Genomic DNA, 22,864 nt, shown 5'->3' with positions numbered 1-22,864 from the left:
CGCGGAGCAGATAATGTGGCTGTAGAGGTAGTCTGCAGTGCAGCTAATGTGGACGTAGATGTTGATTGAGATAATTGTCTAATATAAAATAGAATTTAAAAATTTAGTTTAAAAAGCTGTTGCATATATAAATAAAGTTTATTTTTTCTAAATTTGGAATATGTTTAATTAATTAATTTTTTAAGTCTATGTTTAATAAATTTTTTAAGTCTGTATTCAATAATTTTATTCATTTGATAAATACATGTATGTCTTTATTTTGATATGTTTAATATAATTAGAAATTCATTATTAATTAGATATGTAAACTATAAATTCATATATAATATTTGAAAATATATGTGAATATTTAAATTTTTATCTTCTCCTTCCTCTCCTTCAATCTCTTTAATATCAATATGTGTATGTGTGTACACGCGCGCACATTTGTACGTATTTATTTAATTATTGGATAGTTGAGAGTACTTAATTGATAAAAAATTATGACAATAATAATCCTTGTTTTTTTTCTTATTATTTACTCAGATTTTTTTGTCTATCTTATAAGATAAACACTTTAGAGATTGAATATTTCAAGTAAACTAATTGTAAGTAAATTTCACATTAATGCATATAGATGTTTAATCATGAATGTACTAAATAAGTACACAAGACGAACAGTGAGTGAGTGAGTGAGAATGAGAGAGTGTGTGTGTGTGTGCGTGTGTGTGTGAGAAAGAGAGAGAGAGAGAGAGAGAGAGAGAGAGAGAGAGAGAGAGAGAGAGAGAGAGAGAGAGAGTTAGCCAACATAACCCCGCACGCTGCCGATATGGCGGAGCGCCACTATCGCCATCTGTTGTAAAACGTGCGAGATGGACAAAATTACCACTACATGCATCTTGCATGTGTTGTGTACGTGTGATATATGTGTGCGCATGTGTTGTATACGTGTGAATACGTGTAGCACGATACTACTATGTATGCGTGGTCGATGATGATGACAATAATGATGACGGGGACGTTTCTTAATAGAAATTTTTCATATTTCGACTTTGCATTTATATATCTCTGCTTACAAATCACGTAGAGCAGAAATAAAGACACTTTTATTATATAATTCGAACTCAATCTATCGATTAAGTCTAGTATAAACTCGATTGCTTCAGCCATTATTGAGGATTCGAAATATTATAAAGACTCAAATGTCCGACTCGCGTTAAGATACACGGTGTCTCCGCTACGCCCTTAACTGGTCGCGAGACACTACCGTGTCTCTTGATATAACGTGATATAGAGGATTATATATTGTTTAAATCGCTCGATTACTGAAGAAACATATTTGTAATATTAATAAATTTATTTTTGAAAAATAAAGTACAAGATGAGTGTCCTAACAGAAGTTTAAAAGAAACGGAAATTAAAGTGTTACATTTAATTGACATTAAATGTGTTCTGTGCCTAAATGCGGAGTACATTTGCTGTTTCATCACTAAGCATGTGTTTCTCAATTATGTGTTTTTTATATTTTCAGATATATAAAAAATTTTTTTTTTGTATAAGTCTTTGTACAATTACCACATTTTAATATATTTTAATTTATATTTAACGTTGTTCGTTATATTTCTTAAAATAATGCCTCATTCATTGAAGAGATCCTCTACATAAAAGAAAGATATAACTTGTTGGAATTAGTCAAGTTTTAAAATCTTGCTTGAATCTTGCAAAATTTTTCAAAATCTGCAATTATCATACAACATATCAAACAAAATCTAATATCATTAATACGTTTTTATTGTCTCCTTCAACACAAGAGTATTATATATATTTCAAAATATAAAAATTATTAATTATTAATATACCTGTTTTTACTTATTTAAATGCAACACTATTAATTATAAAAGTTTTAAAATAATAGGTATTAATAAATGGTAAATTTTAATTATGTCATATTTTGCATATACTTAAAGTATTAAAAAAAAGTTCATAAATCAATTAATTTTTATAAATTTTTCAATTTACAAATTCTACTGCACTAATTCAAATTCTTGCAATCACAATTTTTCTTATTTTATTGTTTATATTAATAAATACAATAAATATAGGAGAGAACAATAAATATATTTTATTCGTCGTTGATTCTCAATTGACATTGCATACAAAAATGGGACATAGTATTTCTCTACAGAAGTCGAACATAAACGTGTATATACATGTATATGTCAATATAACATCTGTCTATTATGTTGGTCCATGCAAATATGGCATATTTTACGTTTTTATTTATTTGTTCTACTATTTAAAACGAAATATAAGACATAAACTGTAAAATTTGTACTTTAATTGATTTTTTTGTGAATAAATGTCTCAATAAACACTTAACCACATTAAATTATAAAAAATTGTAAATTATACATATTGTTATCTAAAAGAATCTCACAATGTTTAATATTTTTACAATTGTATATATTATATACTAATATGCGATTGTTAGTGAGCGGATGTACTTTACTCATATTGTACTCATATTTCTTAAAACATGATGACAAAAATAGACACAGATGCAGGCTCATATGCTACTCAAAACACGGACATATTATGATATCTTGAAACTGTTTGCAAAAAATGTATATAATTATGAGTATATATAAATATGCTCAAATTAATATAATTACTCACATTTTGCATCATGTGTATATAACTCGCACTCATAATACCTATCATCATAATATGATTACAAAACATAAAATACATTTTAATTATATCAAAAGTTCTTGTATAATGCTTTATTTAATTATCTCCATATAAAAGCAAAGCTTTAATTATATATGTATGCTCCTTTATAAATGCCTCAACTATATCTATTGTTTCGACCACCATCTAAAAAAATTAATTAAACATGAATATAAAGACGACATGTAAACAAAATGTAATTACCAATTAAAAAATGAGAGATTGCACATTTCTGTTTTTCCTATACATATTTAGTGTAATTTATTGATTCTTTGTAAATTTACAAGTATATTAAAAACTTAAAATTATTAGAAGTAATAAATAAATAATTTTTTCTACCTTTGTAATTGTTATGACTAATGGTCCCCAAAAATTTGATTCTTTAAGACAATTCGGGTAATCCTTGTTTGTTATGTAAAAATATCGTGCATTTTCTACATTATCCGTGACGCTGTAAACAATTAAAATATTACTTTAATCATTATGAAAATTTTTATAATAAAAAATTATATGCATGCGTATAATAAAAAATGAAAGATTATCGAGAAATAATGATAATGTTGATTCTAATATATATCTATACTTACAATTTTGGTTTCCAAAATATATCGAAATGATCGATCATTTTTAGTGCTCGTACATCGCAACGTAGACCAAGTCTTCTAGCCACGCTATGAAATATTGTATATACAATAAAATCTTGACCAAATTTATATTGTAAAACCTGTGCCAGGTATAATACAGGATAAATTAATTAAAGCGACAGAATATTAAGAACAACATATAACATATACATATATGGCCCATAATTATATATATTATAATCTATAATAACTTACATAATCTATACACAAACATTTGATATCTTCGGCTAAGAAGATACATGGTCGAAACTTCAAAGTGCCAAATATATATTCCTGGAGTGTATCTATAATCTGCGTACTTTCTGTTTCATCCCAATGATTATCTTCGATATTGTTGCTTTTCCAATAGGAAAAAGTTTTTTCAGACGTGGAGAATATCGAATGGTTCGGATGCTTCTCTCTGAGACGATTCCGCACTTCTTGTGCGATTGTATCCAATGATGCACTTACATTCGTGTAACATACATCCTTTCGAGGTTGAATACGTTGTGCTATGAAAGTACAAGTTTCTTCCAGAAGCTGTTCTCTTTCAGGTTTCACTATACACATGTCCAACTCATTTTGTATCGAAGATAGCTTTTCATAGTGAGACATTTCTATATTGCAATATTTTTCGATTAATTTGCGATCAATTCCTCTAAAAAATTTATATATTGAAGTATTAAGTTAATCAATAAAATAAAACATTAAATTGTGATAATAGTAGCTCTATAATATATATGAAAATATCCTGCCGTGGAGATTGTGTAAACAAGCATTTAATCTCGTCAATATAAAACATATATTTCAGCACATCTACATGCTCATGTGTACTTTCAGGAACAATAAATTGATTTATATATTCATCGTTATTACCGCTGAATTTCATTACATTTTCGAATGTTAATACATTAACAATTAAGTCGAAGTAATTTTCATTTGATTCATTATTGTCATAATAATAATCATAAAAAAGAATGTGAGACAAATAATTTCGCAATTGTATCACAGAATTTATGCCTATTGTAACAAAATTTAGGTTTTTTTCTTTTTCTTTTTCCGTAAGACTGCCATATCTTTTCTTCGCATGGGGCCATCTAAAATACGACCAAAAAAAATTGTAATAAATTTTTGATAATGATACTTAGTGTTGTGTCAAGATTAATTCAAAAATTAGCTAAATAAAGATGAGATAAAAGTATGTAAATTCATCTTAGATAGGATAAAAATGATTTTGTTTTAAGTTATATCTAGACAAAATATATAATTATATGGCGATATATCTAAATAATTGTTTAGATAATAATATTTAAGACTGCTTATGTAAACACAGTTATATAAGAAATAAAAATTATAAAAAGAATACAACAATATATATGTATTCATATTTTTATATATAAATTTTTATCGCTTTACTGTTTACTTTAAGTATTTTTAAGACTCTACGCCAAAATAATCTAAAAATTGTTCTAGATAAATTATATAATAAAAATAATATTTTTTTTATTTAAAATGCAGATATAAAGATAATTCATATTTTTATTATCTATATGCAGATAAGATGACGCCATAGTTCTTCCATTTAATTTTATTTAGATAACACACAGCAAACTTTGATAATAGTAAACAATGTGATTGCACAAGTAATTTTTCAAATTAATAAATTTTTTGAAGTATACAATTCAAAGCATGAGTACATATATGTGACTTCTTTTTATACTTTAATCAGAAAAATTAAAATATATAATATTCAATATTAATTTGTAATTTAATTTATACTTGGATGAATAACATTAGTTTTATATTTATTTTTGAACTACGTATTCCTAAAAGTATATTAAAACTATATTTTCAAATTTTGATTTTAATATGTATATTTCGCAATTCTATACGTGAATTCTATATGGAATTAATAAACATTAATGTGCGTATGTGTATGTATGTGTATATATTAAGTTTCTTTTTAAATATTTTGTAGAACAATTTTTTCGAAAGCATATTTACATACAATGTCGACTGTGCTTATATATGTTACTTGGCACGTTTTTACTTTTATAAAGATTTGATTGTGATTTCAATGCTAATTATGAAAAAGAACCGATAGAAAATCTGTTTGTTTTAATCACGAATATATATCATATATATAATCTTTATATTTAAAAATGCAATTAAATATATTGAAAATACACATTAAAATAAATAAGCAAAGTTACTTTTAAATTTAATTTTTAACAATTAAATCTAAAAAAAATATTTAATGACTAAATATTTTTCGATCAATACAGGCCAATTAATATTTATTTAATTAATCACACAACGTTTCTTATAATTTTTGGCCTTCTTAAATGTTACTGTTAAGTGTGCGAAGGACCAAAATTATATGGTCGAAACACCGTGGTCGAAACATTCTGTGATTAATTAAATAAACATCAATTGACAAATGTCGGTTGAAAAATATTTGGTTTTTTAATTTATGACAGCCGAAAATTAACAATTCTTATCAGTATATTATATTTAACGTTTACATCCATATACATATATATATATATATATTTGTATATGTATATATTAAATATGTATATATATAACGGTAGAGTTTGCCAAAATTATTGAACAATAGAAAAAATGAAAGCGAATAATTTAATAATTGTAAACAAAGAAGGGCTATAAGAGCTATTAAAGATAACAAAGTTGTCAGTTGATATTAAAAAACTTCATTTGAACGGAACGAGAAATAAATAAGAAGTGATCATTTATTCACATTTAAACGGAATAATTTATACATAAGAAATACACATTAAAGCGAACGTTTCGGCTGACATTTCGAGCCTTCCTCAGCGCAATACAAATATTATATAAATTGAAATGTAATATTGAACATTAAAGACGGTAAATAACGATGTCAAGATAATGAAAAGTCAGTTTTATGTTTCATTACATATGTTTCTAAACAAGTCATCGCGTGTGACAAGTGCAAATTGTTGATACATACTGAGATCGAGCGACAGTGCCGTGTAATCACTATGTGTATAGGCCTCCTGATTTATTGGTCAAGGGAGATATCTTGATTGAATCGTTATATTGAAATGTTGTTAGACATTAAATGGAATAATTTAATATGCAACATACCTAATTTTTCTAATATTTTGTATTTATTATATATTTATAATATACGTTCTTCGCAGAAGTGATATACATTGTGCGACAGGTTAATGAGACAAAATAACAAAAAGATTTACAAACCACAAGAATTACCTTTGAGATAACTTTTTTTCCAAGAACTTGTCATATTTGGCTGCATAACGAAATTGCTTGCACACGCATCGAAAGTTGATGATATCTTCAATAGTGAGTACATTATCGTTGAGAATGTGGCTTATCATCTCCTCTGGTAAGCACGTTATCTTACATTCAGACATTATGAGAAACAAAACACAAAAAAGAAATGTAAATTAAAGTGATTGCAATAAACTATTCGCGTAATTAATTCCTTGCTTTTCGCAGTACAAGAAATGCGTCTGCCGATTACAAAGAGCATAGATGTGTGTTTGATGTACACGAGAGACGTTTCCACACTACAGACGGTCTGTTCTTTATTATGAAATGTGACCTCAAATTTTAAAGCGTTATTGCTTGTTTTCGCTAAGATATAGGTATAAGGATTTGCCACGGCATGCGCAGAAAATGTAATTTAGAACTAGCAAATTCACCATTTCTTCTATGCTCTTGAAAGATAGAACGTGGTAAATAATTAATTTTTAATTTATTTTATTATTACTATTTATTTATTTATTGTTGTTTTTATCATTTAAGTTTAATTAAAATAATATATTTATCAAATTTGTCAATTATTTTAAATTTCACTAGTTTCCATGTATTTATATATTATATAATATTTAAGTTTAATGAAAATAATATCGTTCAAATTATGAATTATTTTATTAAATTTTACTAATTTTCATATATTTATATTTTACACTTTATGATTCTAGTGCTGTGCATTGTGTCGACTTTTTATTTTAATTTGGAGTTGTAATAATTTTGCGTAAATCATGCATGAGAGAGAAATATGGATCGCAAATAATATGAGTTTGGAACAAAAATGAAAAAGTATTTTTACTTAACGCGTGACGTTCATTTTTGTTAAACGCACAAAACTTAACAAACTTTGGCACAGCAAATTTAGATGCCCATATGTATTACCGCAAACATTTCAATGTCTAAATAATATCTTAGCGATATAATTCATATAAATATTCGTATTGTAAATCGAGGTTTTTATTTTACCTGAGAATTTTATCTGTCAAGATTTGAAAAATGTAAATCTCTCTCTTTTTCTTTTTCCTGCATCAAAAATATTTTATAAAATTCTATATAAATTAATAATTTTTATTATATACAACATATAAATTGTATATAGTAAAAATAATACATGATAAATCTAATGAATATATTAAATTAATGTAACATTTTAGTTTCAGTGTCTATCAAACTTTTATTAGAACACTCGAACCTTCTGTTTTATTTTTCCAAAATAAATTTATTATTTTTTAATTAATAATTAATTAATTAAAAATAGAAAAAACACATAATTGAGAAACACATGCTTAGTGAAGGAACAGCAAATATACTTCACATTTGGGCACAAAATACATTTAATGTCATTCAAAATGTAACATTCTAGTTTCCGTTTCTTCTAAACTTCTGTTAGGACACTCATCTTGTATTTTATTTTTCAAAAATAAATTTATTAATTTTACAATAACATTTCTTCAGTAATCGAGCTATTTAATCGACTTATAATTCTCTATATCACGTTATACAATAGTTTTCACCCCGTATATACGCGCGAGTAAAACCACATAAAATTGTCGAATATTCTTCAAATATGTACATTATTTATTAAAAAGAAATAAAGATAGACAGGGAGGGAGAGAGAAAGAAGGATTGAAATATATTTCATAGTATAAATAATGTCGTAACAATACTAATAATTCGTATAAATATTCGTATTTATAAATTAACATTAAGGCGCGCGCTCCGTACGTGCTGCGTGCGATAACCTTGGCCGCGCTGATAGCTGACAGCGCGCGACTGCGCAGTTCGAGTCGAGCTACCGCCGCGGTCGGACGATCTCGCGCGCGTCGCGCGTTTTCTCGCATCTGTCGTGTATTTTGTCGCGAGTCGAAGTGACAGACGCGTGCGGAAGTACGGGACACGCGTGACGATTGATATGTCGATCGAATCGCGATCGGAACGATGTGAAAATACGTCGCGGGTTTTGTTAATAAAGTTGAAAGTAAACTTTTTCAAACGCGACGTGTGCGCCGCGTACCGTAGTCAGTGTTCTCAACAGTGCAACCGGAAAGTGCGCGAGTAGCTGTCAGTGGTGCCACGTGTCAAACGTGAAAATCGCGCAGTCGCGAAAAGGAGCGAGAAAGTCGTTCGTCGTTGAGTGAAGTTTTTTTCAAGCTACGCAAACGCGTAATGCATCGCGAGTGTATATGTGTATTGTGCGTCGGAATAAATGATTGTCTACAAGGATACATAGACAATCGTCGCGGCGGAGCTCGGAATAATTTCAGAAATTGGACGCTTCCTCGCAAGTAGGAATAAGTGAAGTTTGCCGCAAATTTCGTCGATTCAAGCGACACCTTATTATTGCTAAAACGCAGTCGCGATAAAGACGCGCCGAGTGAAAACGAGGAAGAATATCACATATATTTGTTTTCGCGAAGGACTGAGAAGCGGCGCGTACGTATTAATAAAACTAATTAAAACTATTGAAAATAAATAATGCCTGCGAGCGAGTATAAAATCGGAAAAACATATCAGAAAAGTTTTTATTAAATTTGTTCGCAGACTCGTTTTTAAATACTCTACAATCGCTGCAAAACATGTTGACAATCTCACCGTGGATTTGCGCGAACCCGAGAATCGCGTGTTTAGTGTATTTTCGTAAATTCTTCGCCTAGAATGAAGGTTTTTTTTCCCGAGTCGTAAAATTTTAAAACGGTACGTGTGTATCGCGTCGCGAGTGTGCTTGAGTTTGTGCGAATAGAGTGTGAAGAGAGAATCGGCGATAAGCAGGTGGTCTTCGTGGCTGAGCTCGGGCTGCTTCTGAGAATTGAACGAGTCGAGGGTAAGCTTGAATTTCTTGTAGTCACAATTGTTATGTCTTCGTTGCTGTTAGTCTTCGACTTTTCACGTTTTCCGATCAAGATAAATTTTCTGCGGCACTTCTCGTAATATATTTTCTAAACCAAATAAATTTTACGATTATATGTATAATTATACAATTATTTATATATAATTATATATAAAAAATTTTTACCGGGTTTCCGTACTGACATATAATCTCGTAAAGCTTGATAAAATCTTTAGTATTTTTTTTATTACGTTTATTTTTTTATCGGTCTAATTTTTTAATATCTTGTATAAATAATTATATAAATAATTATATATTTTAATTAAATAAACTAATAATATCGTTCCTATCTCTTCGTCCTTCTGTAAAAGAAGCCTGTCGGTATCGGATATACTGTTCTCGAAATGCGGTCCGGAATCTCTCTTCAATTTACTATTAAGAGAAAAAACAACAAGCGTATTTATCCTCGATTCTCCGAAAAGGAGACTGTAAAGATTAGCAAATGCAATTAAAGCATAAGTGACAGGAAGACAATATATCATGCACTCTTTGACTATAGAAAATATCTATTTTACATTATTCAATTTTTCTTGAAAGGATTAATGCAAAACTAATTTTCGATTTAATTACCATACGTCAGAATAATCGTACAGACTATGCGAACTCAACGCGGATGTTTGTGAATAAATCTCAATTCGAGATTTTAGTTCCTATGTTTTTCTCTGATCTCTCTAAAAAGATGTAGAGAAGCAAAGTATATCGGTCCAGAAGTTGCTGAATCGGGAACTTAGGAATTAAAATAGAGATTCTAAAATTGAGAATCAAGTTGAGATTTATTTCTAAATAGTCTTATTGTTAGCACTATGCAAATTCCGTGCTTTGTGCACAATTATAAGACATAGGGGAAAAATTAATTTTTATTATCTAAAACACAAACCCTCGCCTTTGGCTCGCATACCCTTGTTTATTTCGAGACTAACTTTCTTATTCATTAAGTATATTTGTTCATTTATTTTTCAAAAGTTTATATTAATCATTAAAAAAAAACTAAATAATAATATTTATATTTATCGGTTTTTCACTTACTCTTTTGGTAGCTCTTGGAGAGGTGCAGAGATATTATAAAAAAAATTAAAATAAATATCATATTAATTTAAAAGAATTATTTATCTTATTAAATTTTGCGTTTTAGAATGACCTTAAATGTGTTTTATATCCAAGTGTGGAGTATATTTGCTGTTCTAAGCATGTATGTTTCAATTATGTTTTTTTATATTTTCAGATATATATAAAAAAGTTTGGTATAAGTCTTTGTACAATTATCTGATTTTAATATATTTCCTGATATAGAATAAGAAGGCCGCACACTTAAAACATTATGTATAAATTTCTTTATGCTTTATTTTTATATGATATATCACATATGTATCGATAGATAATAGGATGTAATTTTTCATCACAGATATCGCATCCTCCACGTTGTTTGTTATACCTTCTAAAATAATGCTACATCCATTGAAGAGATCCTCTGCATAATTGATACGATGAAAACATTCTTCGTTAATAGTTATGTTAAACTTTGTTATGATTTTTATTCCATTAAATTTATGTTCTTCTTTTGATTGTCTAACAAAATTAGTTAAAATATTTTACATCATGACAAATGCGCCGCATAATAAAATCAAAGAATGAATTTATAAATTTAAAAAATACAGCACAGACATTTAAATGAATGTTCAGATTATTAATTTTAATTCAATTAAATTTGTTAAAACTTATTTCAATTTATAAATACAAATATTTATATGAATTATTAGTATTGTTAAGACATTATTTATAATATGAAATATATTTCAATCTTTCTACCTCTCTTTCTTTCTGTTTATCTTTCGTTCTTTTTAATAAATAATGTGTAATATTTAAGAATTTCGACAATTTTATGTAGTTCACTCGCGCGTATATACGGGGTGTAAATTATTATATACCGTGATGTAGAAGATTATATATTGTTTAAATCGCTCGATCACTGAAGAAACATATTTGTAAAATTAATAAGTTTATATTTGAAAAATAAAATTTAAGATGAGTGTCCTAACAGAAGTTTAAAAGAAACGGAAATTAAAATGTTACATTTTAATGACATTAAATGTGTTCTGTGCCCAAATGCGGAGTATATTTGCTGTCTCATCACTAAGCATGTGTTCCTCAATTATGTGTTTCTTATATTTTCAGATATATAAAAAAATTTTTTTTTGTATAAGTCTTTGTACAATTACCACATTTTAATATATTTTAATTTATATTTAACGTTGTTCGTTATGTTTCTTAAACTAATGCCTCATCCATTGAAGATATTCTCTACATAAAAAGAAGATATAATTTGTTGGAATTAGTCAAATTTTAAAGTCTTGCTTGAATCTTGCACAAATTTTTAAAATCTGCAATTATCATACAATATATCATACAAAATCTAATATCATTAATACGTTTTTATTGTCTTCTTCAACTTAAAAGTATTATATATATTTCAAAACATAATAATCATTGTCTTTTATTAATATACCTGTTTTTACTTATACAAATGCAACACTATCGTTTATAAAAGTTTCAAAATATTAGATATTAATAAATGGTAAATTTTAATTATGTCATATTTTGCATATACTTGAAGTATTAAAAAGAAGTTCATAAATTAATTAATTTTTAAACATTTTTAAATTTATAAATTTTACTGCACCAATTCAAATTCTTGCAATCACAATTTTTCTAATTTTATTGTTTATATTAATAAATACAATAAATATAGTAGAGAACGATAAATACATTTTATTCGTCGTTGATTCTCAATTGACATTGCATACAAAAATAGGGCATAGTATTTCTCTACAAAAGTCGAACATATATATGTATGTACATATATATGCGTCAATATAACATCTGTCTATTATGTTGATCCATGCAACTATGGCATATTTTACGTTTTTATTTATTTGTGTTACTATTTAAAACAAAATCTAAGACACAAACTGTAAAATTTGTACTTTAATTGATTTTTTGTGAGTAAATGTTTCAATAAACACTAAATCACGTTAATTTATAAAAAATTGTAAATTATACATATTGTTATGTAAAAGAATTGTTATCTAAAAGAATCTCACAATGTTCAATATTTTTACAATTGTATATATTATATACTAATATGCGATTGTTAGTGCACGGATGTACTTTACTCATATTGTACTCATATTTCTTAAAACATGATGACAAAAATAGATACAGATGCAGGCTTATATGCTACTCAAAACACGGACATATGATATCTTGAAACTGTTTGTAAAAAATGTCATTATGAGTATACATAAATATGCTCAAATTAATATAATTACTCACATTTTGCATCATATGTATATAATTTGCACTCATAATACTTATCATCATAATATGATTACAAAAGATAAAATACATTTTAATCATATCAGAAGTTCTTATATAAAGCTCTATTTAATTATTTCCAGATAAAAGCAAAGCTCTTATTATATATGTATGTTCTTTTATAAATGCGGCAACGATATTTGTTGTATACACCAACATCTAAAAAAATTAATTAAACATGAATATAAAGACGACATGTAAACAAAAATGTAATTATAAATTAGAAAATGAGAAATTGCACATTTCTCTTCTTTCTATACATATTTAGTGTAAGTTAAATAAGTAATTTTCAACCTTTCTAGTTGTTAAGACTCGTCCCCAAATTAATGATCGATTATCAGTATGACAATTCGGGTAATCCTTGTATTTTATGTAAAATTTTCGTGCATTTTCTAAATTATCCGTGACGCTGTAAACAATTAAAATATTACTTTAATCATTATGAACATTTTTATAATAAAAAATTATATATGCATGCGTATAATAAAAAAAAAGGAAGATTATTGAGAAATAATAATAATGTCGATTCTAATATATATCTATACTTACAATTTTGGTTTCCAAAATATATCGAAATTATCGATAATATGTAGTACTCGTACATCGCAACGTAGACCAAGTCTTCTAGCCACGCTATGAAATATTGTATATACAATGATATCTTTACCAAATTTACTTTGTAAAACCTATGCCAGGTATAATACAGGATAAATTAATCAAAGCGACAGAATATTAAGAACAACATATAACATAAACATATATGGTCCATAATTATATATGTATTATAATCTATAATATCTTACATAATCTATACACAAATATTTGATATTTTCGGGTGAGGAGATACATGGTCGAAAATTCAAAGTGCCAAATATATATTCCTGGAGTGTATCCATAATCTGCGTGCTTTCTGTTTCATTCCAATGATTATCTTCGATATTGTTGGTTTTCCAATAAGAAAAAGTTTCATCAGAAGTGAAGAATATCGAATGGTTCGGATGCTTCTTTCTAAGAGAATTCAGTATCTCTTGTGCGATTGTATCCAATGATGCACTTATATTCGTGTAACATACATATTTTCGAGGTTGAATACGTTGTGCTATGAAAGTACAAATTTCTTCCAAAAGCTGTTCTTCTTCAGGTTTCACACTATATCTGTCTAACTCATTTCGTATCCAAGATAGCTTTTCATAGTGAGACATTTCTATATTGCAATATCTTTCAATTGATTTGCGATGAATTCCTTTAAAAAATTTGTATATATTGAATTATTAACTAATGAATAAATACATTAAATTGTAATAATAGTAGCATTATAATATATATGAAGATTCTACTGTGGAAATTGTGTTAACAAGAATTTAAACTCCTCAATATAAAACATATTTTTTAGCACATGTATATGCTCATGTGTACTTTTAGGAACAATAAATTGATTTTTATATTCATCGATATTACCGCTGAATTTCATGACATTTTCGAATGTTAATACATTAGCACTTAAGTCGAAGTAATTTTGATTTGCTCTATTATTGTAATAATCGTAAAAAAGAATTTGAGACAAATCATTTCGCAATTGAATCACAGATATTATGCCTTCTGTAACAAAGTTTATGTTTTTTCTATCTGTTGTTTCCTTAAGACTTTCATATTTTTTCTTTGCATAGGGCCATCTAAAATACGACCATAAAATATTGTAATAAATTTTTGATAATGATACTTAGTGTTGTGTCAAGATTATTTTAAAATTAGCTAGATAAAGATGAGAGATAAAAGTATGTAATTCATCTTAGATAGGATAAAGATGATTTTGTTTTAAGTATATCTAGACAAAATATATATTTATATGGCGATATATCTAGATAATTGTTTAGATAATAATATTTAAGATTGCTTACGTAAACACAGTTATACAAAACACATAAATTATAAAAGGAATACAATAATATATGTATTTATATTTTTATTTATAAATTTTTATCGCTTTACTGTTTACTTTAAGTATTTTTAAGTGCAATGATTCTACACCAAAATGATCTAAAAATTGTTTTAGATAAATTATATACTAAAGATAATATTTTTTTTATCTAAAATGCAGATATAAAGATAATTCATATTTTTATTATTTATATGCAGATAAGATGACGCCATAGTTCTTCCATTTAATTTTATTTAGATAACACACAGCAAACTTTGATGATAGTAAACAATGTGATTGCACAAGTAATTTTTCAAATTAATAAATTTTTTGAAGTATACAATTTAAAGCATGAGTACATATATGTGACTTCTTTTTATACTTTAATCAAAAATAGAAAATATATAATAGTCAATTTTAATTTGTAATTAAATTTATATTTTTCAAATTTTGATTCTAATATGTATATTGCATAATTCTGTAAGTGTATTCTATATGCAATTAATAAACATTAATGTGCTTATGTGTATGTATGTAATTAAATATATTGAAGAATACACATTATAATAAATAAACCAAGTTACTTTTATGTAGTATTTTAAGTAGCTGAAAATTAAGAATTATTATCAGTATATTATATTTAACGTTTACATTCCATATATATATATATATATATATGTATATTATATATGTATATATATAACGGTAGAGTTTGCCAAAATTATTGAGCAATAGAAAAAAATGAAAGCGAATAATTTAATATACAACATAAATGCAACATATCTAATTTTTCGAATATTTTTTATTAATTATTTATTTATAATATACGTTTTTCGCAGAAGTGATATACATTGTGCGACAGGCGTTAATGAGACAAAATAACAAAAAGATTTACAAACCGCAAGAATTACCTTTGAGATAACTTTTTTTCGAAGAACTTGTCATATGTGGCTGCATAACGAAATTGCTTGTACACGCATCGATAGTTGATGATATCTTCAATAGTGAGTACATTATCGTCGAGAATGTGGCTTATCATCTCCTCTGGTAAGTACGTTATCTTATAATCAGACATTATGAGAAACAAAACACAAAAAAGGAATGTAAATTAAAGTGATTGCAATAAACTATTCGCGTAATTCCTTGCTTTTCGCAGTACAAGAAATGCGTCTGCCGATTACGAAGAGCACAGATGTGTGTTTGATGTACACGAGAGACGTTTTCCACACTGTAGACGTTCTGTTCTTTATTATAAAATTTGACCTTAAATTTTGAAGCATTATTGCTTGTTTTCACTAAGATATAGGTATAAGAACTTGCCACGGCATGCGCAGAAAATGTAATTTAGAACTAGCAAACCGTTTCTTCCTATGCGTTTGAAAGAACGTGGTAAATAATTTATTTATTATTTATTTTGTTATCATTTTTTATTTATTTATTGTTCTCTATATAAGCTGAATTAAAATAATAAATTTTTTTCAAATTTATCAGTTATTTCAAATTTTACTAATTTTTATGTATTTATATTTTGTATTATTTAAGATTAATTAATTATTTCATTTCAAATTATCAATTATTATATTAAATTTTACCAATAATATTCATGTATTTATATTTTACAGTTTAAAACTCCAGTGTTGTGCATTGTCAAAATTTCTTGATAAGAGAGAAAGAGAAAAAGAGAGATTTACTTTTTTTTTTATATGCAATCTTTACAGATAAAATTCTCAGCTAAAATAAAATCGTCGACTTACAATACAAATATTTAATAATTGATGTATGTACATAGTTTATATAAGACTATTCTATAAAATTATGTAGTTTTATTTGCGCGTATATACGGGATGTATATATTCTAGAAATATAAATTCTATAAGAATATAAAAACTCCATGGATTAAATGCAAATTCAAAATGAACAGATTATGCGACTTCATCGCGGATGTTTGTGAATAAATCTCAGTTCGAGATTTTAATTTTTATGTTTCCCTCTGATCCCCCTAAAAAGTTGTAAAAAAGCAAAGTATATCGGTCCTAAAGTTACTGAATCGGGAACTTAGGAATTAAAATAGAGATTCTAAAATTGAGAATCAAGTTGAGATTTATTCCTAAATAGTTTTATTGTAAGCACTATGCAAATTCCGTGCTTCGTGCACAATTATAAGACATAGGGGAAAAATTAATTTTTCTTATCTAACGCACAAATTTTCGCCTTCGGCTCGCATACCCTTGTTTATTTCTAGACTAACTTTCTTATTCATTAAGTATATTTGTTCATTTATTTTTCAAAAGTTTATATTAATCACTAAAAAAAACTAAATAATAATATTTATATTTATCGGTTTTTCATTTATTCTTTTGGTAGCTTTTTGAGAGGTGCAGAAATATTATGAAAAAAAATTGAAATAAATATCACATTAATTTAAAAGAATTATTTATCTTATTAAATTTGTCGCAAATCTTGCTTTTCAGAATGACCTTAAATGTATTTTATATCCAAGTGTGGAGTATATTTGCTGTTCTAGGCATGTGTGTTTCAATTATGTTTTTTTCATATCTTCAGATATACAATATATAAAAAATTTGGTATAAGTCTTTGTACAATTATCTGATTTTAATATATTTTCTGAAATAGAATAAGAAGGCCGCACACTTGAAACATTATGTATAAATTTCTTTATGCATTATTCTTATAGGATATATTACAAATGTATCGATAGATGATAGGATGAAATTTTTATCACAGATATCGCATGCTCCACGTTGTTTGTTATACCTTCTAAAATAATGCCACGTCCATTGAAGAGCTTTTTTGCATAATTGATACGATGAAAACATTCTTCGTTAATAGTTATGTTAAACTTTGTTATGATTTATATTTCATTAAATTTATGTTCTTCTTTTGATTGTCTAACGAAATAAGTTAAAATATTTCAATTCACATCATGATAAATGCGCCGCATAATAAAATCAAAGAATGAATTTATAAATTTAAAAAATACAGCGCAGACATTTAATTTAATGTTCAGATTTTTAATTTTAGTTTAATTAAATTTGTTCAAATTTATTTCAATATATAAATACAAATAATTATATGAATTATTAGTATCGTTACGACATTATTTATAATATGAAATATATTTCACTCTTTCTTCCTCTTTCCCTCTCTACCTATCTTTCTTTCTTTTTAATAAATAATGTACAACTTTTAAGAATTTCGAAAATTTTATGTAGTTTATTCGCGCGTATATACGGGGTGTAAACTATTATATAACGTGATATAGAGGATTATATATTGTTTAAATCGCTCGATCACTGAAGTAACATATTTGTAAAATTAATAAATTTATTTTTGAAAAATAAAGTACAAGATGAGTGTCCTAACAGAAGTTTAAAAGAAACGGAAATTAAAGTGTTACATTTTAATGACATTAAATGTGTTCTGTGCCCAAATGCGGAGTACATTTGCTGTCTCATTACTAATTGTAAGCATGTGTTTCTCAATTATGTGTTTTTTATATTTTCAGATATATAAAAAATTTGTCTTTTATTAAACATTGTTGTTTATTAATATACCTGTTTTTACTTAAACAAATGCAACACTATCGTCGACAAACGTTTCAAAATATTGGATATTAATAAATGGTAAATTTTAATTATGTCATATTTTGCATATACTTAAAGTATTAAAAAAATGTTCATAAATTAATTAATTTTTAAACATTTTTAAATTTATAAATTTTACTGCACCAATTCAAATTCTTGCAATCACAATTTTTCTAATTTTATTGTTTATATTGCATATATTGAAAGTGTTAAAAAAAGTTATTAAACTAATTAAATTTTTTATTTTCAAGATTTATTAATTCTTCTGCACTAATTCAAATTCTTGCAATTACAATTTTTCTTATTTTAATGTTTATATTAATTAATACAATGAATAAAGCAGAGAACAATAAATATATTTTATTCGTTGATTCTCAATTGATATTGCATACAAAAATGGGACATAGTATTTCTCTACAGAAGTCGAACATATACGTGTATATACATGTATATGTCAATATAACATCTGTCTATTATGTTGGTCCATGCAACTATGGCATATTTTACGTTTTTATTTATTTGTGCTACTATTTGAAACAAAATATAAGACACAAACTGTAAAATTTGTACTTTAATTGATTTTTTGTGAATAAATGTCTGAATAAACACTTAACCACGTTAAATTATAAAAAGTTGTAAATTATACATATTGTTATTTAAAAGAATTGTTATCTAAAAGAATCTCACAACGTTCAATATTTTTACAATTGTATATATATTATATACTAATATGCGATTGTTAGTGCGCGGATGTACTTTACTCATATTGTACTCATATTTCTTAAAACATGATGACAAAAATAGACACAGATGCAGGCTCATATACTACTCAAAACACGGACATATTATGATATCTTGAAACTGTTTGCAAAATACGTCATTATGAGTATATATAAATATGCTCAAATTAATATAATTACTCACATTTTGCATCATATGTATATATAACTTGCATTCATAATACCCTATCATCATAATATGATTACAAAACATACAATACATTTTAATCATATCAGAAGATCTTATATAATGCTCTATTTAATTATCTTCATATAAAAGCCATTTTCTTATTATATATATATGTGCCCTTATAAATGCGTCAACGATATTTGTTGTGAACTCCAACATCTAAAAAAATTAATTATACATGAATATATAGACGACATGTAAACAAAAATGTAATTATAAATTAAAAAATAAGAGATTGCACATTTCTCTTCTTCCTATACATATTTAGTGTAATTTATTGGTTCTTTGTAATTTTACAACTATATTAATAACTTAAAATTATTAGAAGTAATAAATAAGTAATTTTCAACCTTTCTAATTGTTAAGGCTGGTCGCCAATTTAATCTATTATCAGTAAGACAATTCGGGTAATCCTCGTTTGTTATGTAAAAGTTTCGTGCATTTTTTAAATTATCCGTGACGCTGTAAACAATTAAAATATTACTTTAATCATTATGAACATTTTTATAATAAAAAATTATATATGCATGCGTATAATAAAAAAAGAAAGATTATTGAGAAATAATAATAATGTCAATTCTAATATATATTTATACTTACAATTCTGGTTTCCAGAATATATAGAATTCATTTTCAATATCTAGTACATCGCAACGTAGACCAAGTCTTCTAGCCACCCTATGAAATATTGTATATACAATGATATCTTTACCAAATTTACTTTGTAAAACCTATGCCAGGTATAATACAGGATAAATTGATCAAAACGAGAGAATATTAAGAACAATATATAATATATACATATATGGCCCATAATTATATATATTATAATCTCTAACTTACATAATCTATACAAATCCATTTGATATCTTCGGGTGGAAATGAGGAGATACATGCTCGAAAATTCAAGATGCTAAATATATATTTCTGGAGTGTATCCATAATCTGCGTACTTTCTGTTTCATCCCAATGATTATCTGCGATATTGTTGGTTTTCCATTAGGAAAAAGTTTCTTCAAAAGTGGAGAATATCGAATGGTTCGGATGCTTCACTCTGAGACAATTCAGTACCTCTTGTGCGATTGAATCCAATGATGCACTTACATTTGTGTAACATACATCTTTTTGAACTTGAATATATTTTGCCACGAAAGTACAAATTTCTTCCAAAAGCTGTTCTCTTTCAGGTTTCTTTATATATCTGTCCAACTCATTTCGTATCGAAGATAGCTTTTCATAGTGAGACATTTCTATATTGCAAAATTTTTGGATTGAATTGCGATCAATTTTCCTAAAAAATTTATATATATTAAATTATTAACTAATGAATAAATACAATAAATTGTAATAATAGTAGCATTATAATATATATGAATATCCTACTGTGGAAATTGTGTTAACAAGCAGTTAATCTCCTCAATATAAAACATACATTTCAGCACATTTATAGGCTTACGTGTACGTCTAAGAACAAGTTTATTTTCATTCAAACATTTTGCACATTCAACGAAATCATCACTGAATTTTTTTACATAATAGAATTCCAATACTACATTATTAATTAAATTATTGAAATAATTTTGATTTGATATTTTATTGTAATAATAATCATGAAAAAGAATTAGAGACAAATAATTTCGCAATTGTGTCGCAGAATTTATGCCTATTGTGACAAAGTTTAGGTTTTCTCCATCCTTTGTTTTTTTAAGAACATCATATCTTTTCTTTGCATAGGGCCATCTAAAATACGACCATAAAATATTGTAATAAATTTTTGATAATGATTCTTAGTCTTGTGTCGAGATTAATTTAAAATTAGCTGGATAAAGATCCTAAAAAGATAAGGATCCCTTATAAAAGAGATACAACAATATATGTATTTATATTTTTATTTATAAATTTTTATCGTATTTCTGTCTACTTTAAATATTCATATGTGCTATGATTCTAAACCAAATTTATCTGAAAATTATTCTAGATAAATAATATAGTAAAGGTAGTACTTTTTTTTATCTACTTGTAAGATGCAGATAAAAAGATAATACATATTTATATTATCTATATGCAGATAAGACGACGCCACAGTTCTTCCATTTAATTTTATTTAGATACACACAGCAAACTTTGATGATAGTAAACAATATGATTGCACAAATAATTTTTCAAATTAATAAATTTTTTGAAGTAGACAATTCAAAGCATGAGTATATATATATGTCATTTCTTTTTGTATTTTAATCAGAAAAAGAAAGTATATATAAGTTAATTTTAATTTGTAATTTAATTTATACTTTTCACATTTTGATTTCAATATGTATATTGCATAATTTTATAAGTGTATTCTGTATGCAGTTAATAAACATTAATGTGCCTATGTGTATGTATGTATAAATTAAGTTTTTTTTAATATTTTGTAGAACAATTTGTTCGAAAGCATATTTACAAACAATGTCGACTATGCTTATATATGTCACTTGGCATGTTTTTAATTTTAGAAAGATTTTATTGCGATTTCAATGCTATTTATGAAAAAGGGCCGATAGAAAAATATCAAATCTGTTTGTTTCTATCACGAATATATATCATATATATAATTTTTATATTTAAAAATGCAATTAAATATATTGAAGAATACACATTATAATAAATAAACCAAGTTACTTTTATGTTGTATTTTTAATAATAAAATCTAAAAAAAAATAATATAATGACAGAATATTTTTCGACATATATATATATATATATATATATATATAGGCTGATTAATATTTATTTAATTAATCACACAACGTTTCATATAATTTTTGTTATTCTCAAGTGTTATTGTTAAGTGTGCGAAAGACCAAAATTATATCGTCGAAACACCGTGGTCGAAACGTTGTGTGATTAATTAAATAAACATCAATTGACGAATGTTGGTTGAAAAATATTTGCTCTTTTTATTTTTGACAGCCGAGAATTAAGAATTCTTATTAGTATATTATATTTAACGTTTACATTTCATATATATATATATATATATATATATATGTATTTTTATATTATATATGTATATATATAATGTAGGTAGAGTTTGCTAAAATTATTGAGCAATGTTTGCAAATTGAGAAAAAAACGAAAGCGAATAATTTAATATGCAACATAAATGCAACATATCTATTTTTTTTGAATATTTTTTATTATATATTTATTTATAATATACGTTCTTCGCAGAAGTGATATACATTGTGCGACAGGCGTTAATGAGACAAAATAACAAAAAGATTTACAAATCACAAGAATTACCTTTGAGATAACTTTTTTTCCAAGAACTTGTCATATTTGGCTGCATAACGAAATTGCTTGCACACGCATCGAAAGTTGATGATATCTTCAATAGTGAGTACATTATCGTTGAGTATGTGGCTTATCATCTCCTCTGGTAAGCACGTTATCTTATAATCAGACATTATGAGAAACA

The 22,864-nt window shown here is 26.2% G+C and overlaps 3 protein-coding genes and 1 long non-coding RNA gene across 6 annotated transcripts in view; 1 reads left to right on the top strand and 3 right to left on the bottom strand.

The window, feature by feature from the left end:
• Positions 1–2,078: 2,078 nt before the first annotated feature.
• On the bottom strand, positions 2,079–16,122 carry LOC146720302 (uncharacterized). 3 transcript variants are annotated; one of them, XR_014926141.1, is made up of 7 exons: positions 6,588–6,929; positions 4,088–4,429; positions 3,549–3,990; positions 3,297–3,433; positions 3,049–3,160; positions 2,656–2,856; positions 2,079–2,588 (listed from the first exon to the last, which is right to left on the bottom strand). XR_014926141.1 is itself a non-coding variant. In XM_085488837.1 (6 exons), exons 1-6 carry the CDS (start codon positions 15,903–15,905, stop codon positions 2,767–2,769), a joined length of 1,287 nt encoding a protein of 428 aa, XP_085344963.1. In that variant the 5' UTR covers positions 15,906–16,122; the 3' UTR covers positions 2,079–2,766. The 3 variants fall into 3 exon arrangements, 2 of the variants coding, with proteins under 2 accessions (XP_085344963.1, XP_085344962.1); XM_085488837.1 differs by lacking the exon at positions 6,588–6,929 and adding an exon at positions 15,742–16,122 and having other exon boundaries at positions 2,079–2,856; XM_085488836.1 differs by having other exon boundaries at positions 2,079–2,856.
• The window catches only part of LOC114937423 (mevalonate kinase-like), a 59,072-nt gene continuing 44,676 nt past the window's right edge, over positions 8,469–22,864 (top strand). The window contains exon 1 of the transcript XR_014926142.1: positions 8,469–9,474. The gene's annotated coding sequence lies outside the window, so the exon portion shown is untranslated. The remainder of the gene's footprint in view (positions 9,475–22,864) is intronic.
• LOC114935467 (uncharacterized) lies at positions 12,287–14,232 on the bottom strand. Its single transcript, XM_029308319.2, has 4 exons — positions 13,716–14,232; positions 13,462–13,598; positions 13,207–13,321; positions 12,287–13,071 (listed from the first exon to the last, which is right to left on the bottom strand). The coding sequence occupies exons 1-4, from the start codon at positions 14,112–14,114 to the stop codon at positions 12,982–12,984; spliced, it is 741 nt and encodes a 246-aa protein (XP_029164152.2). The 5' UTR covers positions 14,115–14,232; the 3' UTR covers positions 12,287–12,981.
• On the bottom strand, positions 18,812–20,106 carry LOC146720301 (uncharacterized). The gene is made up of 3 exons (XR_014926137.1): positions 20,005–20,106; positions 19,755–19,866; positions 18,812–19,563 (listed from the first exon to the last, which is right to left on the bottom strand). It is a non-coding gene; the product is annotated as an uncharacterized LOC146720301 (long non-coding RNA).

The sequence above is a fragment of the Nylanderia fulva genome, unplaced genomic scaffold (assembly GCF_048542155.1).
Source record: "Nylanderia fulva isolate GAGA-0341 unplaced genomic scaffold, ASM4854215v1 Scaffold72, whole genome shotgun sequence".
In the NCBI taxonomy this organism is placed as follows: domain Eukaryota; kingdom Metazoa; phylum Arthropoda; class Insecta; order Hymenoptera; family Formicidae; genus Nylanderia; species Nylanderia fulva.
Note: the sequence above shows the minus strand (reverse complement) of the source record. Positions and strands in the feature narration are given on the sequence as shown.